The sequence below is a fragment of the Leucopleurus acutus genome (genome assembly GCF_964270905.1).
Source record: "Leucopleurus acutus genome assembly, chromosome: 4".
Classification (NCBI taxonomy): domain Eukaryota; kingdom Metazoa; phylum Chordata; class Mammalia; order Artiodactyla; family Delphinidae; genus Leucopleurus; species Leucopleurus acutus.
Window position 1 is genome coordinate 107643989 of NC_139146.1, and position 18085 is coordinate 107662073.

The 18085-nt window shown below is 37.0% G+C and overlaps 1 protein-coding gene across 1 annotated transcript in view; it reads right to left on the bottom strand.

Annotated features, from left to right (window-relative positions):
• Nucleotides 1–2060: 2060 nt before the first annotated feature.
• Nucleotides 2061–18085, bottom strand: part of GC (GC vitamin D binding protein) — a 40259-nt gene continuing 24234 nt past the window's right edge. Inside the window, exons 7-13 of the mRNA XM_082838784.1 lie at nucleotides 15916–16045; nucleotides 14696–14898; nucleotides 13613–13742; nucleotides 13089–13186; nucleotides 11448–11580; nucleotides 6319–6370; nucleotides 2061–2253 (exon numbers count right to left, since the gene is read on the bottom strand). Of these exons, the coding sequence (XP_082694910.1) occupies nucleotides 6338–6370; nucleotides 11448–11580; nucleotides 13089–13186; nucleotides 13613–13742; nucleotides 14696–14898; nucleotides 15916–16045 (727 nt within the window). The 3' untranslated portion in view covers nucleotides 2061–2253; nucleotides 6319–6337. The remainder of the gene's footprint in view (nucleotides 2254–6318; nucleotides 6371–11447; nucleotides 11581–13088; nucleotides 13187–13612; nucleotides 13743–14695; nucleotides 14899–15915; nucleotides 16046–18085) is intronic.

An 18085-nucleotide genomic window follows, 5' to 3' on the forward strand; every position in this document is an offset into this window, starting at 1 on the left:
AGGCTGTTGGCCTGCCTTACGGACTTCGGACTTCCCAGCTCCACAATTCTGTAAGTCAGTTTTAATAATAAATCAATCTCTCTATCTCCTGTTATTTTCTTGGAGGAACTCTGACTGATGGAGTTTGTGGATTACATTCTTAGAAACAAAGTATTGTTTTCTTTGTTTCTCTCATGAGGACCAGTGTTTTTCGAGGAAGGTGATATGTAAGGTATAAAAAATTGAGGACAACTTATATAATAGACATTAACCGGTAAAGTCAGCTATGGTTGACAGTAGTAGGTGGAAATTCAGAAGCGTCTCTTTAATGTTGGGAAGCCCTTAGGAAATAAGCATAAATTCTGGCAATATCTTCTTAAAAAATCTCTGTTTCCTACCAAACGGAAGAAATGCAGGCATAATTATGGGTATAAAGCCTAAACTTAAGATTCTTGTACTAAAATGATGGAATATTTGGGTCAGTGATTCTCAATATTAAAAAATGGTGAAAGGTGTTCAGAGTTTGCTGGAAAATATATCCAGGGGAACCATGACAACACTACTTCAACCAATCATGTAATATTTATTGAATACTTAGTGATTAAAAAAACACCCAGTTCTGCCTAGTCAGGTGTAAAAATACTTGACCAAAATGGACCAGTTTGTAAGCAGTTCATGAATAATTTGTAAATGTGACCTTTCAGATAAGAGCAGAGCAGAAGTTATCAAAATTAATTTCACAGAGCCATAATTCTGGGCCATATTGAAAGGAAATGAGATCACTGGTTAAATGTAGACAGTAATAAATTGTATACCGTAAGTTGTAACTCTTCAAGGGACATACACCACATTGTGATTCCAAAACTAATTTGATCAGTGAGCACATTCTTCAAGTATGCCTATGAGTCTTGACTGGTGTGCTAGAAATGAAAGCTAAGTCTTTGTTTTTTACTAACTCTGCTACCTTGGGCCCTTCACCCACCTTTATGGAGTCTCGTTCCCCATATCTTTTATCAATGCTGTTTACTTCTCAGAGTTGGTTTTGAAGCTTCAGCAAGTTAATTTTAGAAATGAAAAATAGACTTTAAAAGGTCTAAAATGCTGCCTACAAGTGAAATGGGTGGGTTGTTGCTTTTTTACTTCATGGAATCACCTGAAGAACGTCCCTGTTTGGGGTTAATTTTCCCTCTTGGAATCTTTGTGGGAGGGTAGCACTGCACATTCTGCGGCGGAAGCTGCAAGGGGCAGGCGTTGGCTTTCCCAGTTCTTGGCCGCTGAAGTCTTGAGCACCTGATCTTGGTTTAGTTAATGAAATGCAACCTGCTGGGGCTTAGAATCTTGGGAGGGGACCAGGGATGATTTGGGTTAATATGACTCCAGTTATATTTGCTATAAAACATGCTTCGTCTCTACCGTAAAACTCTACATCTACCACGAGATGAATTTCAATTCCTTGAAGCAGTTAACTATAAATATAGAAGGCTTTCCTTGGCTTGTATTGGTTTCAGAGGAGCATTGATTCTGAAAACATAATCTTTCTTTCAAAGCAAAATCTGTTGAGTTAGAACACCTTCAGTTTCCATGGGCAAATCAAGCACATAGAAATAATACCTTATAGTGTATATACGGTAAATCGAATTCAGCTGAAATCATTGTATTTAGAACTCTGACCCAATAAATTGCTCTGAGGACTCGTCTTTAGCAACAATAAACTTGTTGCCAGGCAGATACTACCTAATTAATGGCGTACAACTTGCAGCTGGGAGTAAGAAGGTATCCTCAGGGAGGCTGCTTTTTCTTTAATTAAAAACAAAATTTGTCTTTAAGAAGTGAGCTATTCTGGGCTATTTATGGTAGAAGGCTGTTAACTTTTTCTTAATGGTACGTATTAAGCCTGAGAAGCGATCAAGGCATGGAGCTCGGTGTGCTGGGAAGTGTAAAGTGGATGCTTATGCTGTGAATCTTTTAGGACACAGCAAATCTAGAAAAAAGCAGGGCCTCGTGAGGCTGAGGCTGCCTCCTGTAGTGTCTTGGTGAAGGTCACAGGAATAGTGCTGGAGATCAACATGGTAGCATCATGCTCAGTAGCATTTATGGTTTGCATTGTAGTTCCATTTATTTTGTTAACAGATCATCATACTTAACATTAACAATAGTACGAGGCTATTGCAGCTGATAACAAGCAGGGAGTATCCTATTTGTCTCCCCGGGAGCTCTGGTTTTGCTTAGGTTAGGCCGTCAGATGTCATTCCCAGAGTGGTTCCAGCTCTAGGTCTGTGGGAATAATGGAAATAAATGTTAGAAAACCAGAGCTAATGGGCGACAATCATCCTACAGTTCAACAGATGCATATAAGGTCAGGTTATTACGCATAAAGATAAACCTGTCTAGTGTGACCCGTGTATCCACTACAGCCCACCTGATGGGTCCAGAGTCAATGTAAGAAATTCCCAAGGCCTGAATATAAAGCCATCACTGTTATGCTAAGGTACATCATACAGTTTTTTTTCTTTGAACTAATGGTGTATGTAAGTTTCTGATGTATGAGTATGAATAATCACTGCCAGAGTGAAAAAAAATAACCAATGTACATAAGGCCCCTCAGTCATGGGACTGAGATAATAGTTGTTATTTTAGTACCTCACTGAGTGTGAGGTTTTAATCAAATCACCTTCTACTTTGTAATGAAGCAAATGTGTCTCCCCCTTGTTTATTTTCTTTTCCAAGACACTACAGCAGAGTTGTATCATAATTCTGTTTGCACAGTGCGAGAAATTCCATCTTTCATTGACCTCAATGAGTTTATGCCTTGGAGTGAGGATGAGAAAGGAGACACCTCCATGCTTCCCTCATATGTTTCTCTTGTGGTGTCAGCACCTAGTTGTGCTGAGTGTGATTCTAGTAGTATTTTCCCTCTGACTCGATTCTGCAGCATGAGCTAACTCCTTTATCTGTTGGCAACCCAAGGAACACTAATTGTTTCCAAAGCTGAAGGCAAAAGATAACTGGCTTTGTGGGATTTATTAAAAGACAGTAATTCCTTCTCCAATGGGGCATGCAAATGTGGTCACAATCAACTTGGGGGTTAGAAGAAATTGATCAAGGGGCCCAATAACTGTCAAGATGACAAGTCGTTTTATAAAAAGACTTTAGTTAAAAATGAAATAGCATCAAGCTGTTGAGTGGAAAACATGAACTGTGGGTGTACCTAAGGATGGGAACACCTTGAGACAAAGACTTCAGCTTCTACAAGCTGTTCAAATCTCGAGTGGGGTAGCCTTTCAGTGAAAAATACATAGCCAGCCAAAGTTAGTTTAATGGATTTAGGAACTGCTTCACGCTAAATAATGTGCCACTTCTGTCATCAAGAGCATAATTGTTAGAGTAAGAAAAACCATAGAAGAACTTGGATATATTCTACAGCAATTTAAGATATGAAGAAAAGGCTGGTCTGTGGGGAGATGGGGGAGGGAAGACACGTGCTCACTACTTAGTTTGGAATCAAAGTCAAGTGCTGGATTCAGAGCAGCTCACAACTGCTGATAATTAAATGAATCCAGGATTGTCCTACAGAGCTACAGAATTCTACCTGGAACCCAAGAATCATAATCTGCTGGCTGTATTCTAGAAACCTAATAGAACTTTTAGGTTATGGCATCATTATTTCTAGACATCAAGTGCCCCAGTCCCACAACCTTGTGAACAAGGTATAATTTGCTCTTTCAAAGCCACATAACTGCTCCAAATATAACAACCCTTTATAATTGCAGGTTGTGGTTATAATAAACAGGCAGTGGGTAAAATAGAGCTTGAAACCTATGGAAGGAATATGTGAGTGATTTTTAGGGCTTCCTTCTAGCTGATCAAAATGTGTTTGGGTGATGCAGAAATTGAAGGACTAATTAAAGGCCATAGAAAAATATTGACTAATGCGAGAGAAATGATAAAATATTTATAGAAGATGATGACTAGAACCAAAAGAATCAGTATATTAGAACCCTTCATTAATCTGTCACTGAAAAAAACAGTTTACCTGTTGATTTAGCTAGCATTAAATATTTCAGAAAGTTGTTAGGTTAAAAAAAAACTCTATCAAATTAGTGTTACGTCTCCTTAAAATACTCTTTTTCAATTTGTGCTCCCAGGGACTGAAAGAATATGAATATACATGAGACACCAAAAAATGCACTGAGTTCCTAGAGAATAACAATCCGGTGAAAACAAATTCAAAGGCGAAGTTATATGGTTTTCCAAACAACCCGAATTCTTATTAAGGCTAGGGATACCTCAAAGGGTGGGAGGTGAGGTAACTTGTGTATTGGGATTTTAACTCTATATAGATTATATGTGGATTGAGATGAAGGGAGACTGAATTAATTTAAATGAGGGAAAACGATTAGTTTAGCAGCCACAGAGACCAGATACTATTTTTAACTCTAGGATAGTTATACTCAAGTAACTTCACTTTTAATTTTTTAATTGAGGTATAAGTGATATATTAGTTTCAGGTGTGGCCTTTTTCTCCAGAAATAGTTCAGTGAACTTACTTTCTCTTTAAGACACAATATTCATGTGCAAAAGCACAAGAATATATAGGCAGGGAAACTTGTTTTAGTTTAGGTTCATACTGCAGACAAAGAACGTTGCCTGCCGTCAGACACTGCAGCTGTCCTGACAGTGTGCCCTGAGGGGAATTCAGGATGGAGAAAAACAGAAAACTTTCCGTGCTCTGGATTCTGGCCCTATGCATATCTAAAGCAATAATTTCAATGACCCCAGATTCTTGCACCTTCCCATATAATAGAAAAGAACTAAAATCATTAACTTGAGATGTCTGTTCTTTGTGATTAGCAATAATCTTTGATGTTCAACTTCATGTTTGTTTTTTCAGCAAAAAAAACACCTATATATCCTGGCTCCTCCTTTACCTCCTCAGAGCTATCTGAGAGGCTGTCTCCTGGGCTATAGTCCTCAGTAAGGTCCCCAAATAAAACATAACTCACAACTTTCAGGTTGTATGTTTTTCTTTAGTCAACAGTTGTATCAGTAGTAGAAGCGGCAGCAGTAACAACTTTGCTAGTATTACTGCTACTATTTTCTAGGAATTTTATATGCATAATCATTTCACTTAATCATTACAACAATGCTGAGAAGTAGATATTACAATTTTCTTCTTACAGAAAAGGGAACTGAGCTCTAGGCAGTATAATTTAAGTTTATAAAGATAGACGGAGAGGGGTTTCTAATCCAGATTGGGTGATTTCAAAAATGAGTTTCCTTGATCATCTCCATTGCAGTTCCTCTCAGAATGTTAATTTTCTTTTGCTGTTTTTAATGATTCATATTGTTGATAGTTGGAAGCTTGAATTTCATTAGTCAAAGGCTTTTGCTTTCATATCATTTTAGGAAAAGATACCAGTAAATCGGCAAAGTTAAAATTTTACATCATTGAAAAGCCTGTTTAAGATCTGAGATAAGCCAAAACCACTTTTTTAAATCATTTTTTTAAATTTCAGAAGCAATATACTTTGTTGTTGTTGTTGCGGTACGCGGGCCTCTCACTGTTGTGGCCTCTCCCGTTGTGGAGCACAGGCTCCGGACGCGCAGGCTCAGTGGCCGTGGCTCACGGGCCCAGCCGTTCCGCGGCATGTGGGATCTTCCCGGACCGGGGCACGAACCCATGTCCCCTGCATCGGCAGGCGGTCTCTCAACCACTGTGCCACCAGGGAAGCCCAGAAGCGATATCTTTAAAATGAATACAATTAAATCTAGAGAGAAAATATCTTTGTAGAAATGTGCACAGTTGAGATCACCTTCAGTTTAAAGTATGGAGTTCTATCGAAATTATTTTATACTTTTAATATCTTTATCAGGCATTTCTTAATGGGTGAAAATGTAATATCTGAAAGAAGGAAGTGGTACTATTTCAACAGTGTTGCTTTAATTTGAGGAATGCCGCTTTCCTTCTGAGAATCCTGCCATGTTATCTTTAAGACTTGATGGTCTCTGTCTTTGAACTCAGTTTTTCTATTGAATGCATTAAAATACCTGAAATGATCTCTATACTGTCATTATCTTAGATGTGAGGTTAAGATGGATATAGTACCAGGCTGAGGATCTGAATTCTAGTCCTAAATTTGTCAGAAGTTGGTCGTATATACTTGCGTAAGCTCCTTGACTTTTCCATATGCTTAATATTCTCATCTCATAAAATAGTCTCATAAAATGACTTTAAATAATTGTTAGAATAATTTGGACAAATAGTCTCCTTCCCATTATGATATTAAAGATACATTGTACAAAGCTGGGTTCTTTGCTGCCTTTAAAAACTGTACTTACCTAAGACAGTACACATGCATCAGGACTGTAGGGTATTCATTACAGCATCAATCTGAAATGAAAAAAATTATTTAAATCATGGAGTGTTTTGTTTGTAGACTAGTAGGTCATTTCAAAAGGTATAACAAATTTTTTTGAACCTTGTTTAGAGGAAAGGATTCTTGTCAAAATGCAGTTTTATATTGAACTTTTAATTGACCATCCTTCACATCCTTATTTAGTTTTACTGTGTCCCTGCTCTTGAAGAGTTTACAGTATTCCAGGAAAAAAGACAAGGAAAAAATGACAATAGTTAATAGGCGCTAATTATTGGGTGTGCACTGAATGTTAAAGCATAACAGCTTGGGTGCCAGGGAAGCATTCCCAGAGGAGGTGGTGTCTAAACTGAACCCAGAATCTTGATGAAAGATTGAGCCACGTTATAGGGTGCGAGTAGGGCAATCTAGGATGAGTCATTAGGTGCAATACCTTGAGGTAAGAGCAACTTTCATGTACTTGAAAAATTGCAAGTAGTTCAGGAGAACCAACACAAGAGGAGCAAGAAGTAATGATCAGTTTGGAGAGGAAACCAAGGGTCCAAATTCTTTGATTAAAAAAGAAAATTGGACTTCAATTTAGAAGCAACAGAGAGCAATTAGAATGTATTCACCATTTTGTGCTTTGCAAAGGTTATTTTGACCTCAGTACAGAGATGGAATTGGGTGTGAGGCACTGGAGGAAGACTGGAGATGGGAGACCAAGGGTGTAATCCCGGCAAAGATTGCCTGAGAGTACTGATAATGTAGAAGAAGGTATCTACTGAGAGATATTGAAGAGTTAGAATTGATAGGATTTGGAATTTAGTTGAATGTATATAGAAGTCAAGGATTCCATTTTAGACAATGTGAATGACGATAATATTGATACATTTAGGAAATAAGAGGGGGTTTTAGGGGAAAGACTTTGGGCATGTTGAATTTGAATTTCTTGTGGGACAAGAGAGCCCCCATGGACAGTTGGATAAAAATGTTGGTGCTGAGGGGAGAGATTCTGGCTAGAGGTAGAGATTTGAAGATTGAAGGCATGTCCATGGATGAGAACACTCAGGGAAAATGTCATGTCATGAAAAGTGAAGAAGATCAAGGAAAAACTCTGGAAAACATGGAAACTTAAGGGATAGGTAGAGAGGAAGACAATACTAAAGAGAGTAAGAAGGGAAGAGTCAGAAGGAAAAAGGTAGAATATGATAATGCAGATGACAGTTGTTTCAAGAAGAAAAATAATTGTGGGTATCAAGTGTTTTGCAGAGAAGGCTGGTAAGATAAGGACTGAAAAATGTTTATTAGATTTAGCAAGAAGATTTCAGTGTGACTTTGCCATCAGAGTGGTATGGTAGCATCAGAAGCCATACTGCAAATGGTAGAGGTGTAATAAGTGTAATGGTAGAGGTGTAATAAGAGGTGTAAGGAATGAGAGTATATACTGTTCTTTCAAGAATCTTGGCTGTAAGGGAAGGAGAAAAGTAGCTAGGGAGTAGTGTCTAAAGTATCTTAGTTTTTTAAGATCAGGAGATAAGTAACTTTAAATTAGAATCATTAAAAAGGTATTGTTGAAACAAAAGAGTATAACTAATGAAAGAAGATTCCAAGGAAGTGGGATGAATGGAATTCAGAGTGATACTACTGACCTGGTATCATTTTTTGCTATTTTAACAATAATTTTGGATTTTCAGTCAGTAATTAATAGTCTTCCGGTATCGGTAATTTGCCTTTGTCATTATTAGCTAAATTCGGGCTGAATTCTGACAATGACATGGAGTGACAGTAACAGACTCATTAAATAAACTTACGATTTTCCTTATATAATCTCTGTATATCTCACTCACCCCATGTGTAAAGGGAATTATAATGTTACCTAACATTTAGAATTGTTTTAGATCATTCTATAAATACATGTAAAGCTATTAATATCCTGCTTAAGAAATAGAAATTGTTTAATAATTGCTAGCTATGACACTGAGGATTATAAAATCTACTTATACTGAGAGATGTAACAATTTTTCCTGAAGTATGGGAGAGAAGAAACGGGGAGAGAAGGAGGTGAAGGGGATGAGAGAGGAAGAGTCAGTCTCCTCTTTGCCCAGCTTCTCTTGGCTATTTGCATTTGACTGTCTTCGAAATTTTAATGATCAACTCCAGCACATAACAGTGGCTTTCTGAAAACTTTGGGAAATCTGTTGGGACATCTTAGGGATAGCACAGTAATGAGTTTTCAGAAGAATGAACAGGGATGCCTTGCCTGAATGATGGAGAGAAATAAAAAGTCTAATTTTGTAGCGGTAAGTTTTTCTACAGTCAGTGGGCCTCTACGGAATATAAAAATGGACCAGTCCTGAGTGCCATGGTAGAGAAAAAAGAAAATTACGCTGATGGTTCTATTTCCTGATCATTTCAAGATCAGGGTAGGTAGGGGTAGGTGACCACGTAATGAAACACTGATTTAGTATGGTTCAGAGGCCCCTTCTGCCACTCTTCTAGCAACTGTGCCAAGTATATTTAGAATGGCAGACAGAAATGGATCCCTGGATATAAATGACTTGGAGTGAATGTAGTAGATGGGCACTACTTATAAGGAAAAGAAACTGTCAAGCATTTGGATGAGGAGATTAAATGATAAACTTAATGAGAAGTTATAATCCAAATTATAGGGTAAATGGGACAAATATTTACACTAAGCGTTGAGAATTAAAGTGAATGCTGTTCTAGCAGATTGAAGTCAGAAAGCAGAGGCGAGCACACCTACCTCACAATGAGATTAACGTAGAAAGACAATCAAAAAGGCTAACGAACACCACAGGGTCTAACGTCCGAGGGCTCTAAATAATCAAATGTTCATGAGTATCTCAACTCCATTCCTCTCACTGTTCTTTAGCTATTACGGAAAGTCTGGCTACTCAGCAGCAGCACTGCTATAAATTTACTGGTTATAAAGCAAGAAAATAGAACACTACCAAACTCCTTCTCATCATGGTTGTCGAAAATAAAGTTTTAAAACGGCAATGTGTTATAATGAAAAATATAGTGAAAAGCAGATTAAAGAAATGAAAAGCAAGAGGCTTGAAGGAAGCATGTGCTTTGTGCATAAAGCTCAGTTTGTCTCGTATGAGGTCAAAAAATATGTAGCTGGATGAACAGATGATGGGACTAGAGATGGGTTACAAAAGTGGTATTTTGACAGAATATAAGAAAAGGATTTAGGCTTTTTTTTTTTCCTTGATGACTGCATGAGACCGTCAGAGCAAATTCTGCTGATAGAAAACACCTTTTAGGTAAGGTGACTTTTTTTTCCCCCCCTTCTGGAAAAGGCAGCCTAAGCAGCTATTTATATTACCCAAAGCCAGTTGGTAGTCCAGGAAGGAACTGTTCTATTTAGTTGCCTTATGCTAAATGTTTTAATGCCGATAATGACCAAAATATCCTAATACTCCAAGTCTTTCAGTTTTTGTTTAGAATCTTACTTGTTTTGAATTTTAATGACAGGTGAACATGATATATTTCTCAGCAGAATTTAAAGAACAGGATTTTATTGTACCCTTTTCGTCTGGAATTCTGACTTTACAAATTATTACAAACAAGGTTGGCAAATAGGTTTGGGATTGGAGTGTATACATGGAAATTGGAGGAGAAATCAGAATCTTCAAGGGTATAGAGAAGAAAGAAAAACAATATGATGTAGCTCGATTTGTTAATTTAAGGCTTTGTTTGGCAGTATACGGTGAAAAACAAAACTTCACTAAAACGTTAAGAGAATTGGTACGTATAACCCCAAACTTAAAAGAACAAAAACAAAGGCACAAACAGCTTTTCACAGTCTGACTTTCCAAAAACCACTTCAAATATAAAAGAGCCTCTACTGAAAAGAGAGAAAGACATTTTCTAGTTGGTAGAGAAAGCCAGACTAGACTCAGCAGAAATTATGAGGAGAATATCATGGTTTAGTTTATAGAAAAATGTTCTCATAAATGAAGCCACTGGGCAGTGAAAATAGTCTACCTCTAAGAGAAAATAAATTGACTGTATTTAAATGGAAGCTGAATGACCTGTGGAAGGGATTAACTGAGTAAAAAAGTACACTAAATGAGCTTCAAGGTTTTCTTCTGACACACAAACTTCTGTGATTTTTATTAAGTTTTAGGATATTATCAAATGTGCTCTGATAGAATAGTAATAGAAATAGAATAGAAAAATAATAGAATAATAAAATGAAACCAGCCTTTGTTGCTTTCATGGTTTAGATGAACAAAAATTCATGTAAGTTCTTGAAAAAATTCTTTAACTTATAGAAAGGGACTTCTGATTGGCATTAAATCACTGGTCTAAGTAGTATTAACTTTTTTTTTTAATTTCTTTTCTTTTTTTATTTATTTATTTTTTTGCCGTACGCGGGCCTCTCGCTGTTGTGGCCTCTCCCGTTGCGGAGCACAGGCTCCGGACGCGCATGCCCAGCGGCCATGGCTCATGGGCCCAGCCTCTCCGCGGCATGTGGGATCTTCCCGGACCGGGGCACGAACCTGTGTCCCCTGCATCGGCAGGCGGACTCTCAACCACTGCGCCACCAGGGAAGCCCCGTAGTATTAACTTTTACACTATAGTTAAATTACTTTTATGTAAAAGCAAAAATGATGGGTCCAAAATGGATCATAAATGTTTCCTTCCCAATAGACAACAAAACCAACAATAGTTAAATCCGGCCAAAAGGGATACAACTTAATATCATGAACTTAAGAAAGAGATGAGCAAAGGAAGATACTATTTTGGTACGGCATAGAGTTGTTCTTAACCCTGCCTCTATACTGCAGAAATAGAATGGGTGAGACATCAAAATTCTTGGAATTGTCACTAATACCTCCAAATCAGCTGTAAAGTGAAATGGAGTGCTCTCTTTATCTTTTTTGGCTATTCTAATATAGCATTCTGAAATGACTGCTGGAGAATAATGGGTCAAATGGAGGATGTAAACAAACAGATTACTGCATCTGAAAAGGCCAACAAAACATTTCTCCATCAGGCAATCAATAACAAATGAGTAAATCTTACTATATAAGTTCTTAATACTATGCAGTGATTAAGTAGAGGGTTAAATTTTCTTACCTCTGAATTGCAGTAGAGAGGAGGTGAGTTTATAGAACAACACTTGGACGCAAAGTCTGAGCGCTTGTCAACCAGCTCTTCGAGTTCTGTCTCTGTGGCATCAGGCAGTTTTCCTCTTAGCCTCTCTGCTAGTCTGAAAGGCCAATTTTATGTAAAGTTTTACTAGATGTGTTTTATAAACATGTCTAGTGCAAAATGATAGCCACTTCAGATCTTTAGCAACAAAAAAGGAAAATATAGTTGCCCTTCTTAAGAAAACTTAATATCTGTGGAACGATTTTTAGTGCCTCAGTTTGAGATTAGAAAGTGAAACCTGTCTCTTTAGATCATGAAAGTAAACATACAAACTCTTGCTGAATTTGAATTCCCGCCTTTCCCCTTTGATTCGCTCAGTTGCATCAATCAGCATGGATGACTTCCTCCTCTAGTCTCCCTGACCTTTCATCTTCTCTCAAGTTCTAGATTTCAAACTCCTCAAAGAATACTTCCCTTACAGGACTTTGTCACCTTCATGTATTCTCCCTCATTTTATGTAATTTTCCCTTCAGTTTGCCTACTTCTCAACTAGCTATACTAGAAAACACAAAAAAGGTTAGAAACTTTGGCTCTTGTTTTTAGCTCTACTATTGACTAACTCTCTATCTCCCTTTCAAGACGGTGCTAGGATCTGAATTCTCTTGATTCTCTCCCAGTTTGATTGGTCTATGATCTTGGTAACTCTGTACCCTCATAATGTTTTATGACTCAGCCTGGTTTACGACTTTCTCCAAGAAATACTTGCCAGCCCACTCAGTAGTAGGATTGGGAAGTAGTAGAGACCCAAGTTTATCTGGATTTGGGATTAGTAAAATGGGTACAGGGAAAGGACAACAGGGTGAGGGTGACTAGCCTGCTTATAAAAGCGTTATTGAAAAGAGTTGGTTCCAGCTGGGAGGGAAAGCAAGTCAGACCAGAAGGAACTCTGGTAGGATAGGGAGAAAAAGGGCATGTATGGGATTGTAAATACCTAGACTCAATCGTTTCCATCTTCTCTACTTTCAAAACTCAAAATGTCAATTTGACTGCATTAACATTTTTAATGTATTGAGATTATATAAATTATCACTCAGTTGCCCCTTGTAATCCTGGAGTTCAAAACTGTTGGCAGAGAACTTAATCTTGCATTATCTGTAACATTCTATAACGCCTCCATGATCTATTAATTATGTAATTTCCTGATAACTGGGAAATAACCATTTTGAACTTAAGGATTTCACAGCTTTTTTTTCTTTTAGAGCGTTGTTAAGGTAGACTTCATGGGGGTCACTGAAGAAGGTGTCATCCTTTTGGGATTCTTTATAAAGATCTTTTTGTGGGGTTGTATTTGTGCCTGCTGGATCTGTGTTGTTCAAAATGATTTGAAATGAATCTAAGAAATTAATCAAGTTGAGAATGATATGATCTTCTCAACAGAGATTTTCCAGGAAGCCAGTAAAACTTTTTATTATTATGGCCTATTATTTTAGTGTTAACACTTATTTATAAAGAAATGCCTTCCTTTTGGGCTTAGCACATCTAAAGTCTTCAACTCTTCTTCAAATAGCAGTACTGGGCTACTATTATTGATAAATTTGGAGGAATCAGCCAGAACAAGTCCCTTACTTTTTCTTGTACTCAGTAAATGTGTTTTCTGAATAATCGGCACACAGTTCTTGTCCCTTTTCAATGAAAGAAGATAGTTCTGTCGTCAATTGAGGACCCTGTAAGAAAACAGTTATTTGTCTTGAAACACTGTCCAGGGAGATGTTAAATCAGAACTCCATGCAATGTATCAAGATGAGTGTTTATTATCTATATCAGATATTGGCTAACATTTTCTACGTAAGACCAGATTGTAAATATTTTAAGCTTTGTAAGTCCTATACAGTCTCTGCTGTACCTACTCAACTACCACCATGGCAAAACAGCCATAAACAATAAGTAGAGCTATATGCCAACGAAACTTTATGAACACTGATGTTGGAGTCTTATATAATTTTCATGTATAATATTATTATTTTTAGGGCATTTAAAAATGTAAGACCATTCTTAGATCACAGACACCAGGCCAGATTTGCCCTATGAGCTGCAGTTTGCCAACCCTTGATCTATAGCAAAGTTGATAAAGAAAATATAGCACATTGTACCTTAGCATTGAAACAGGCAGTAGAGTCTTCAGAGTGGCAGCATTCATCAAGGCTTTTCAGGGTTGGCTCAAGTATTTTACTGAGGAATACTTCTGGAATATGAGTCTTCCTACTTAGATCAAATGTATACCTGGCATGAAAGAGAAAGGAGGTAACACTCTTTAACAATGGGTAGATTTGTGTAGGCATGTCATGTTTTGAAATTTGACATCTATTAAGGCAGAATACCTGCCTTCTTAATTAAAAATAAGATTTAATTAAAATTGACTCCAAATCAACAGGTTTGAAGTTAAAATCTATTCTCATTTGAATGCAAATTATTAACAGTTGCTTTGAAGCTATTGTAACTAGTTAATTTAACTCAAGTAAAATGCTGTATGTACTACATATAAATTTGTTTATATATTTATATGTAAACAGATCTACTTCACATGCCTATGGAACTGTCCTTTATGCAACTATAATACAATGAACCCTATATAAAGCATCAAGTGAGTAACTTAGGTAGCTTTTCTGTGAAAGTAGTTTGTGTAAATTCTTCCATTGTCTCATCCCATTGTTTATGCATTTATAAAAACAATGAGGGGCTTCCCTGGTGGCGCAGTGGTTGAGAGTCCGCCTGCCTATGCAGGGGACACGGGTTCGTGCCCCGGTCTGGGAAGATCCCACATACCGCGGAGCGGCTGGGCCCGTGAGCCGTGGCCGCTGAGCCTGCGCGTCCGGAGCCTGTGCTCCGCAACGGGAGAGGCCACAGCAGTGAGAGGCCCGCGTACCGCAAAAAAAAAAAAACAATGAGTACTTAGACAAATGTAAATTAGTTTCAATCCAAATTCAGTCTAAATCCTGCTCTGGTAATACTGGTAATTGATTTTAGGGCCTGTTGACTTAATTAAGAAATATTTTTACACCTCAAGTATGCACGTACTCGTAGTTCATGCAACTCAGTATACGCAACCAATGGTTTATTTTAGTTCTTAGCTGGAGGAAAACAGATAAGGGCTTACTATTTCTTCCCATTTTAATTTCTTTGTCACTTAATGCTAGTGAATATCAATACTGTCAAATTAGATCAACCCTACTTACTGATCCAGGACTTTGGTGTTTCCTTTATCACACACATCTTTGTCTGTGGGCAACTTGACATCTGGTAGGTCGGGGTTTTGGGCAGCTGGCATGAAGTAAGTGCACACAAAAATGTCCATGGGTGTTCTTTCTTGACAACAGTCCTTAAACTTAGAATTCTTTGTGGATAAGTTGTCACAGATTTTTACTGTGTACTCAGGCAGCTACAAAAGCAATTGTGAGTTTGTGCATTGTTAGTTTCCTAGTTAGTCTAATTAAAAATAAGGAAGGCTTACAGAAGTCAGTGTGAATGCTCTTTCAAGGTACATTGGTAGGACATTTGCGGAGGGCAACTTGTCAACGTGTACTAAGAGCCTTAAAGTATACAATCTGATTTCCACGAATTTACTCTCAGAAAATAATTATGGGTGAAGGGAAGATTTAGGTATAAGGCTGTTAAGGGCAGCATTGCTTAACATATTAAACTGAAACAACCTAAATCCAATAAAAGGGGACTGGTTAAATAAAAAGATGGCATATCTAGGTAGATTAATGCAGCATATGCAATACATACATAGAGTCCCACTTAGCCATTATAAGTCAGATTATAGAAAAACATCTATGGACATAGACAGGTATCCTTAATGAAAAAAGGCCAGGTAACAAAGTATCTATCTCTAAAGAGCTCCACAGACACGTAGTGACTTTTATTTAAGTAACAGTTCAAATTTGTATCTACTTGAAAGGATTATATAAATGAAAGGTGAGAAATTTGGATGACTATCAAATTTTAATAGACATAACAAAAACATTAGACACTTTAATGGTTGTAGTGTTGTCTAATAGAACAGATGATGAATGATGAAATAATTTCTATCTGTACTGTGCAATACTGAGCATTTGAAAAGTGGCTAGTGTTACCAAAGTTGAAGTTTAAACTTGTTTAATTTAAACTTAACTATATACGACTAGTAGATCTGCATTGGACTCTGTAGGTAGAGTAAGGTCTTGGGAATCAGAATCTTGTCCTTGTGTGTGGACTTTGCCACTTGCTAGTTGTATGACTTCAAATTATTAATCCTTGCTAATCTTCTGTTTCCTCATCTGTAAAACTGAGTTAACAATATATTTAAATTTCATAGGATACATATGAGGATTCATTGAGATGATGCATATAAAAAGCAGCTTAGGAGAAAGTCTGCCACTCAGTATGTGGCTCATGATGATGGTGATTTTCTTACCTCCTTAGCCATGCAGTCCTCAGAGGCAGACTCACAGCACTTGGAGAGGATTGTGGTAACACCTTCAGCCAGTGGCAAAACATCCTCCAGATTTGCAGTAGGCACTTTTTGGGCAAATTTTATGAGATGGCTAAACAGTTAAAAATGAATTAGTAGTTTACCCATATTCCCAGTTTTTTTCGGTTTCATTATGAACACAGAGTCGGGAGGAGTAATAGCATAATTTTAATTCCTCAGTGGCTGCATAGAGCACAACTGCTATGTGATGGATCCTTTGTGCAGAAGTCACTATTCAGAATTCAGTCATCCCCAATGAATCTTTTCATATTTTCAGTACTGATATAAAGCTTCTCTTCTGGCCAGATCTACGTAGTTGAAGCATGCCATTAAAATGTTAGATCTAACGTATAGCTGATTCACTTTGTTATACAGCAGAAACTAACACAACATTGTAAAGCAATTATACTCCAATAAAGATGTTAAAAAAATAGTTGCGATAAAAAAAATGTTAGATCTAAAATGGCAATAAAGAAAGCACTAATGTCTATTCATAAGGCCAGCGTTGTGTTTTTGTGACCCCTCATCATGTTTAAAAATTTTCATAAGTTCATTTAGAAACTACAGATAAAAGAAATAATGAAGACCTATAGCGCTAGACCACAGAGTTAATAAATGTTGATGTTTTGATGTGTTACCCTGAAGTATTTTATAAGGCTTACAAGGTATTTTATAAGCGATTATGCTCTGCTATACCATTCACCTATTTTCCTTTTTCACTTAATATATCAGGAATAGGTTCTATATCATTCTTTTTAAATTGCGGCAAAAAACATATAAAATTGGCCATCTTAACCATTTTTAAGTGTATAGTTCAGTAATGTTAAGTATATTTACTTTTATATAACAGATCTCTAGAAATTTATCTTGCAAAATTAAAACTCGAAACCCATAAATACTGCCCCCTCCCCACTGATCCACCCTCAGCCTTTGGTGAGCTTCTACCTTTTTGCTTTCTTTTTCTATGACTTTTATTACTTTAAATATTCTATGAGTGAAATCATACAGTATTTGTCCTTTTGTGACTGCTTATTTTGCTTAGCCTAATGTCCTCAATGTTCATCCATGTTGTAGCATGTGACAGGAATGTAAGACTATATAATATGTAATATAGGTATGTATTGTATGTACGTATCACACGTTATCCATTCATCTGTCAGTGGACATTTGGGTTGCTTCTACCTCTTGACTATTGTGAATAATGCTGCAGTTAACATGGGTGTGCAAATATCTCCTTGAGGTTCTGCTTTGAATTTCCCTGGACATATATGCAGAAGTGAGATTGCTGGATCATATGGTGACTCTATTTTTAAATTTTTGAGAAACCTTCATACTATCTTTCACAATGGCTGTACCATTTTGCATTCCCATCAGCAGTGCACAAGGATTCCAATTTCTCCATATCCTTGCCAACACTCACTTTCTGTTCTTTTGGTAGTGGCCATCCTACCAGGTGTGAGATGATACCTCATTGTGGCTTTGATTTGTATTTCTCTTATGATTAGTGATGTTGAATATCTTTCCACTTACATATCTCTTGTTGAATCATCTATTCAATTATTTTTAATCAAGTTATTTTTTGTTGAGCTGTAGAAGTTCCTTACACATTCTAGATATTAAACCCTTATTAGATAGATGACTTGCAAATATTTTCTTCCATCCCATAGATTGCCTTTTCACTTGGTTTTTTCCTTTAAAGTGCAGTAGTTTAAGCTTGATGTAGTCCTGGATATCTATTTTTGCTGTGACCTATGCTTTGTTGTCATTTCCAAGAAATTGCCAAATCCAATGTCCTGAAGTTTATTCCCTATGTTTTCTTCTAGGAGTTTTATAGATTTAGATCTTTAATCCATTTTGAATTAATTTTAATATATGGTGTAAGGTAAGGGTTCAACTTCATTCTTTTGCAAGTGCAAATCCAATTTTTCCACACCATTTGTCGAAGAGACTTTTTTCTCAATCATGTAGTTTTGGCACCCTTGTGGAAAATCATTTGGCCATATATATTAGGGTTTCTATATGAGCGCTCTGTTCTTTTCCACTGGTCTCTCTGTATCTTGTTATGCCCATACCACAGTGTCTTTATTACTGTTGCTTTGTAATATGTTTTGAA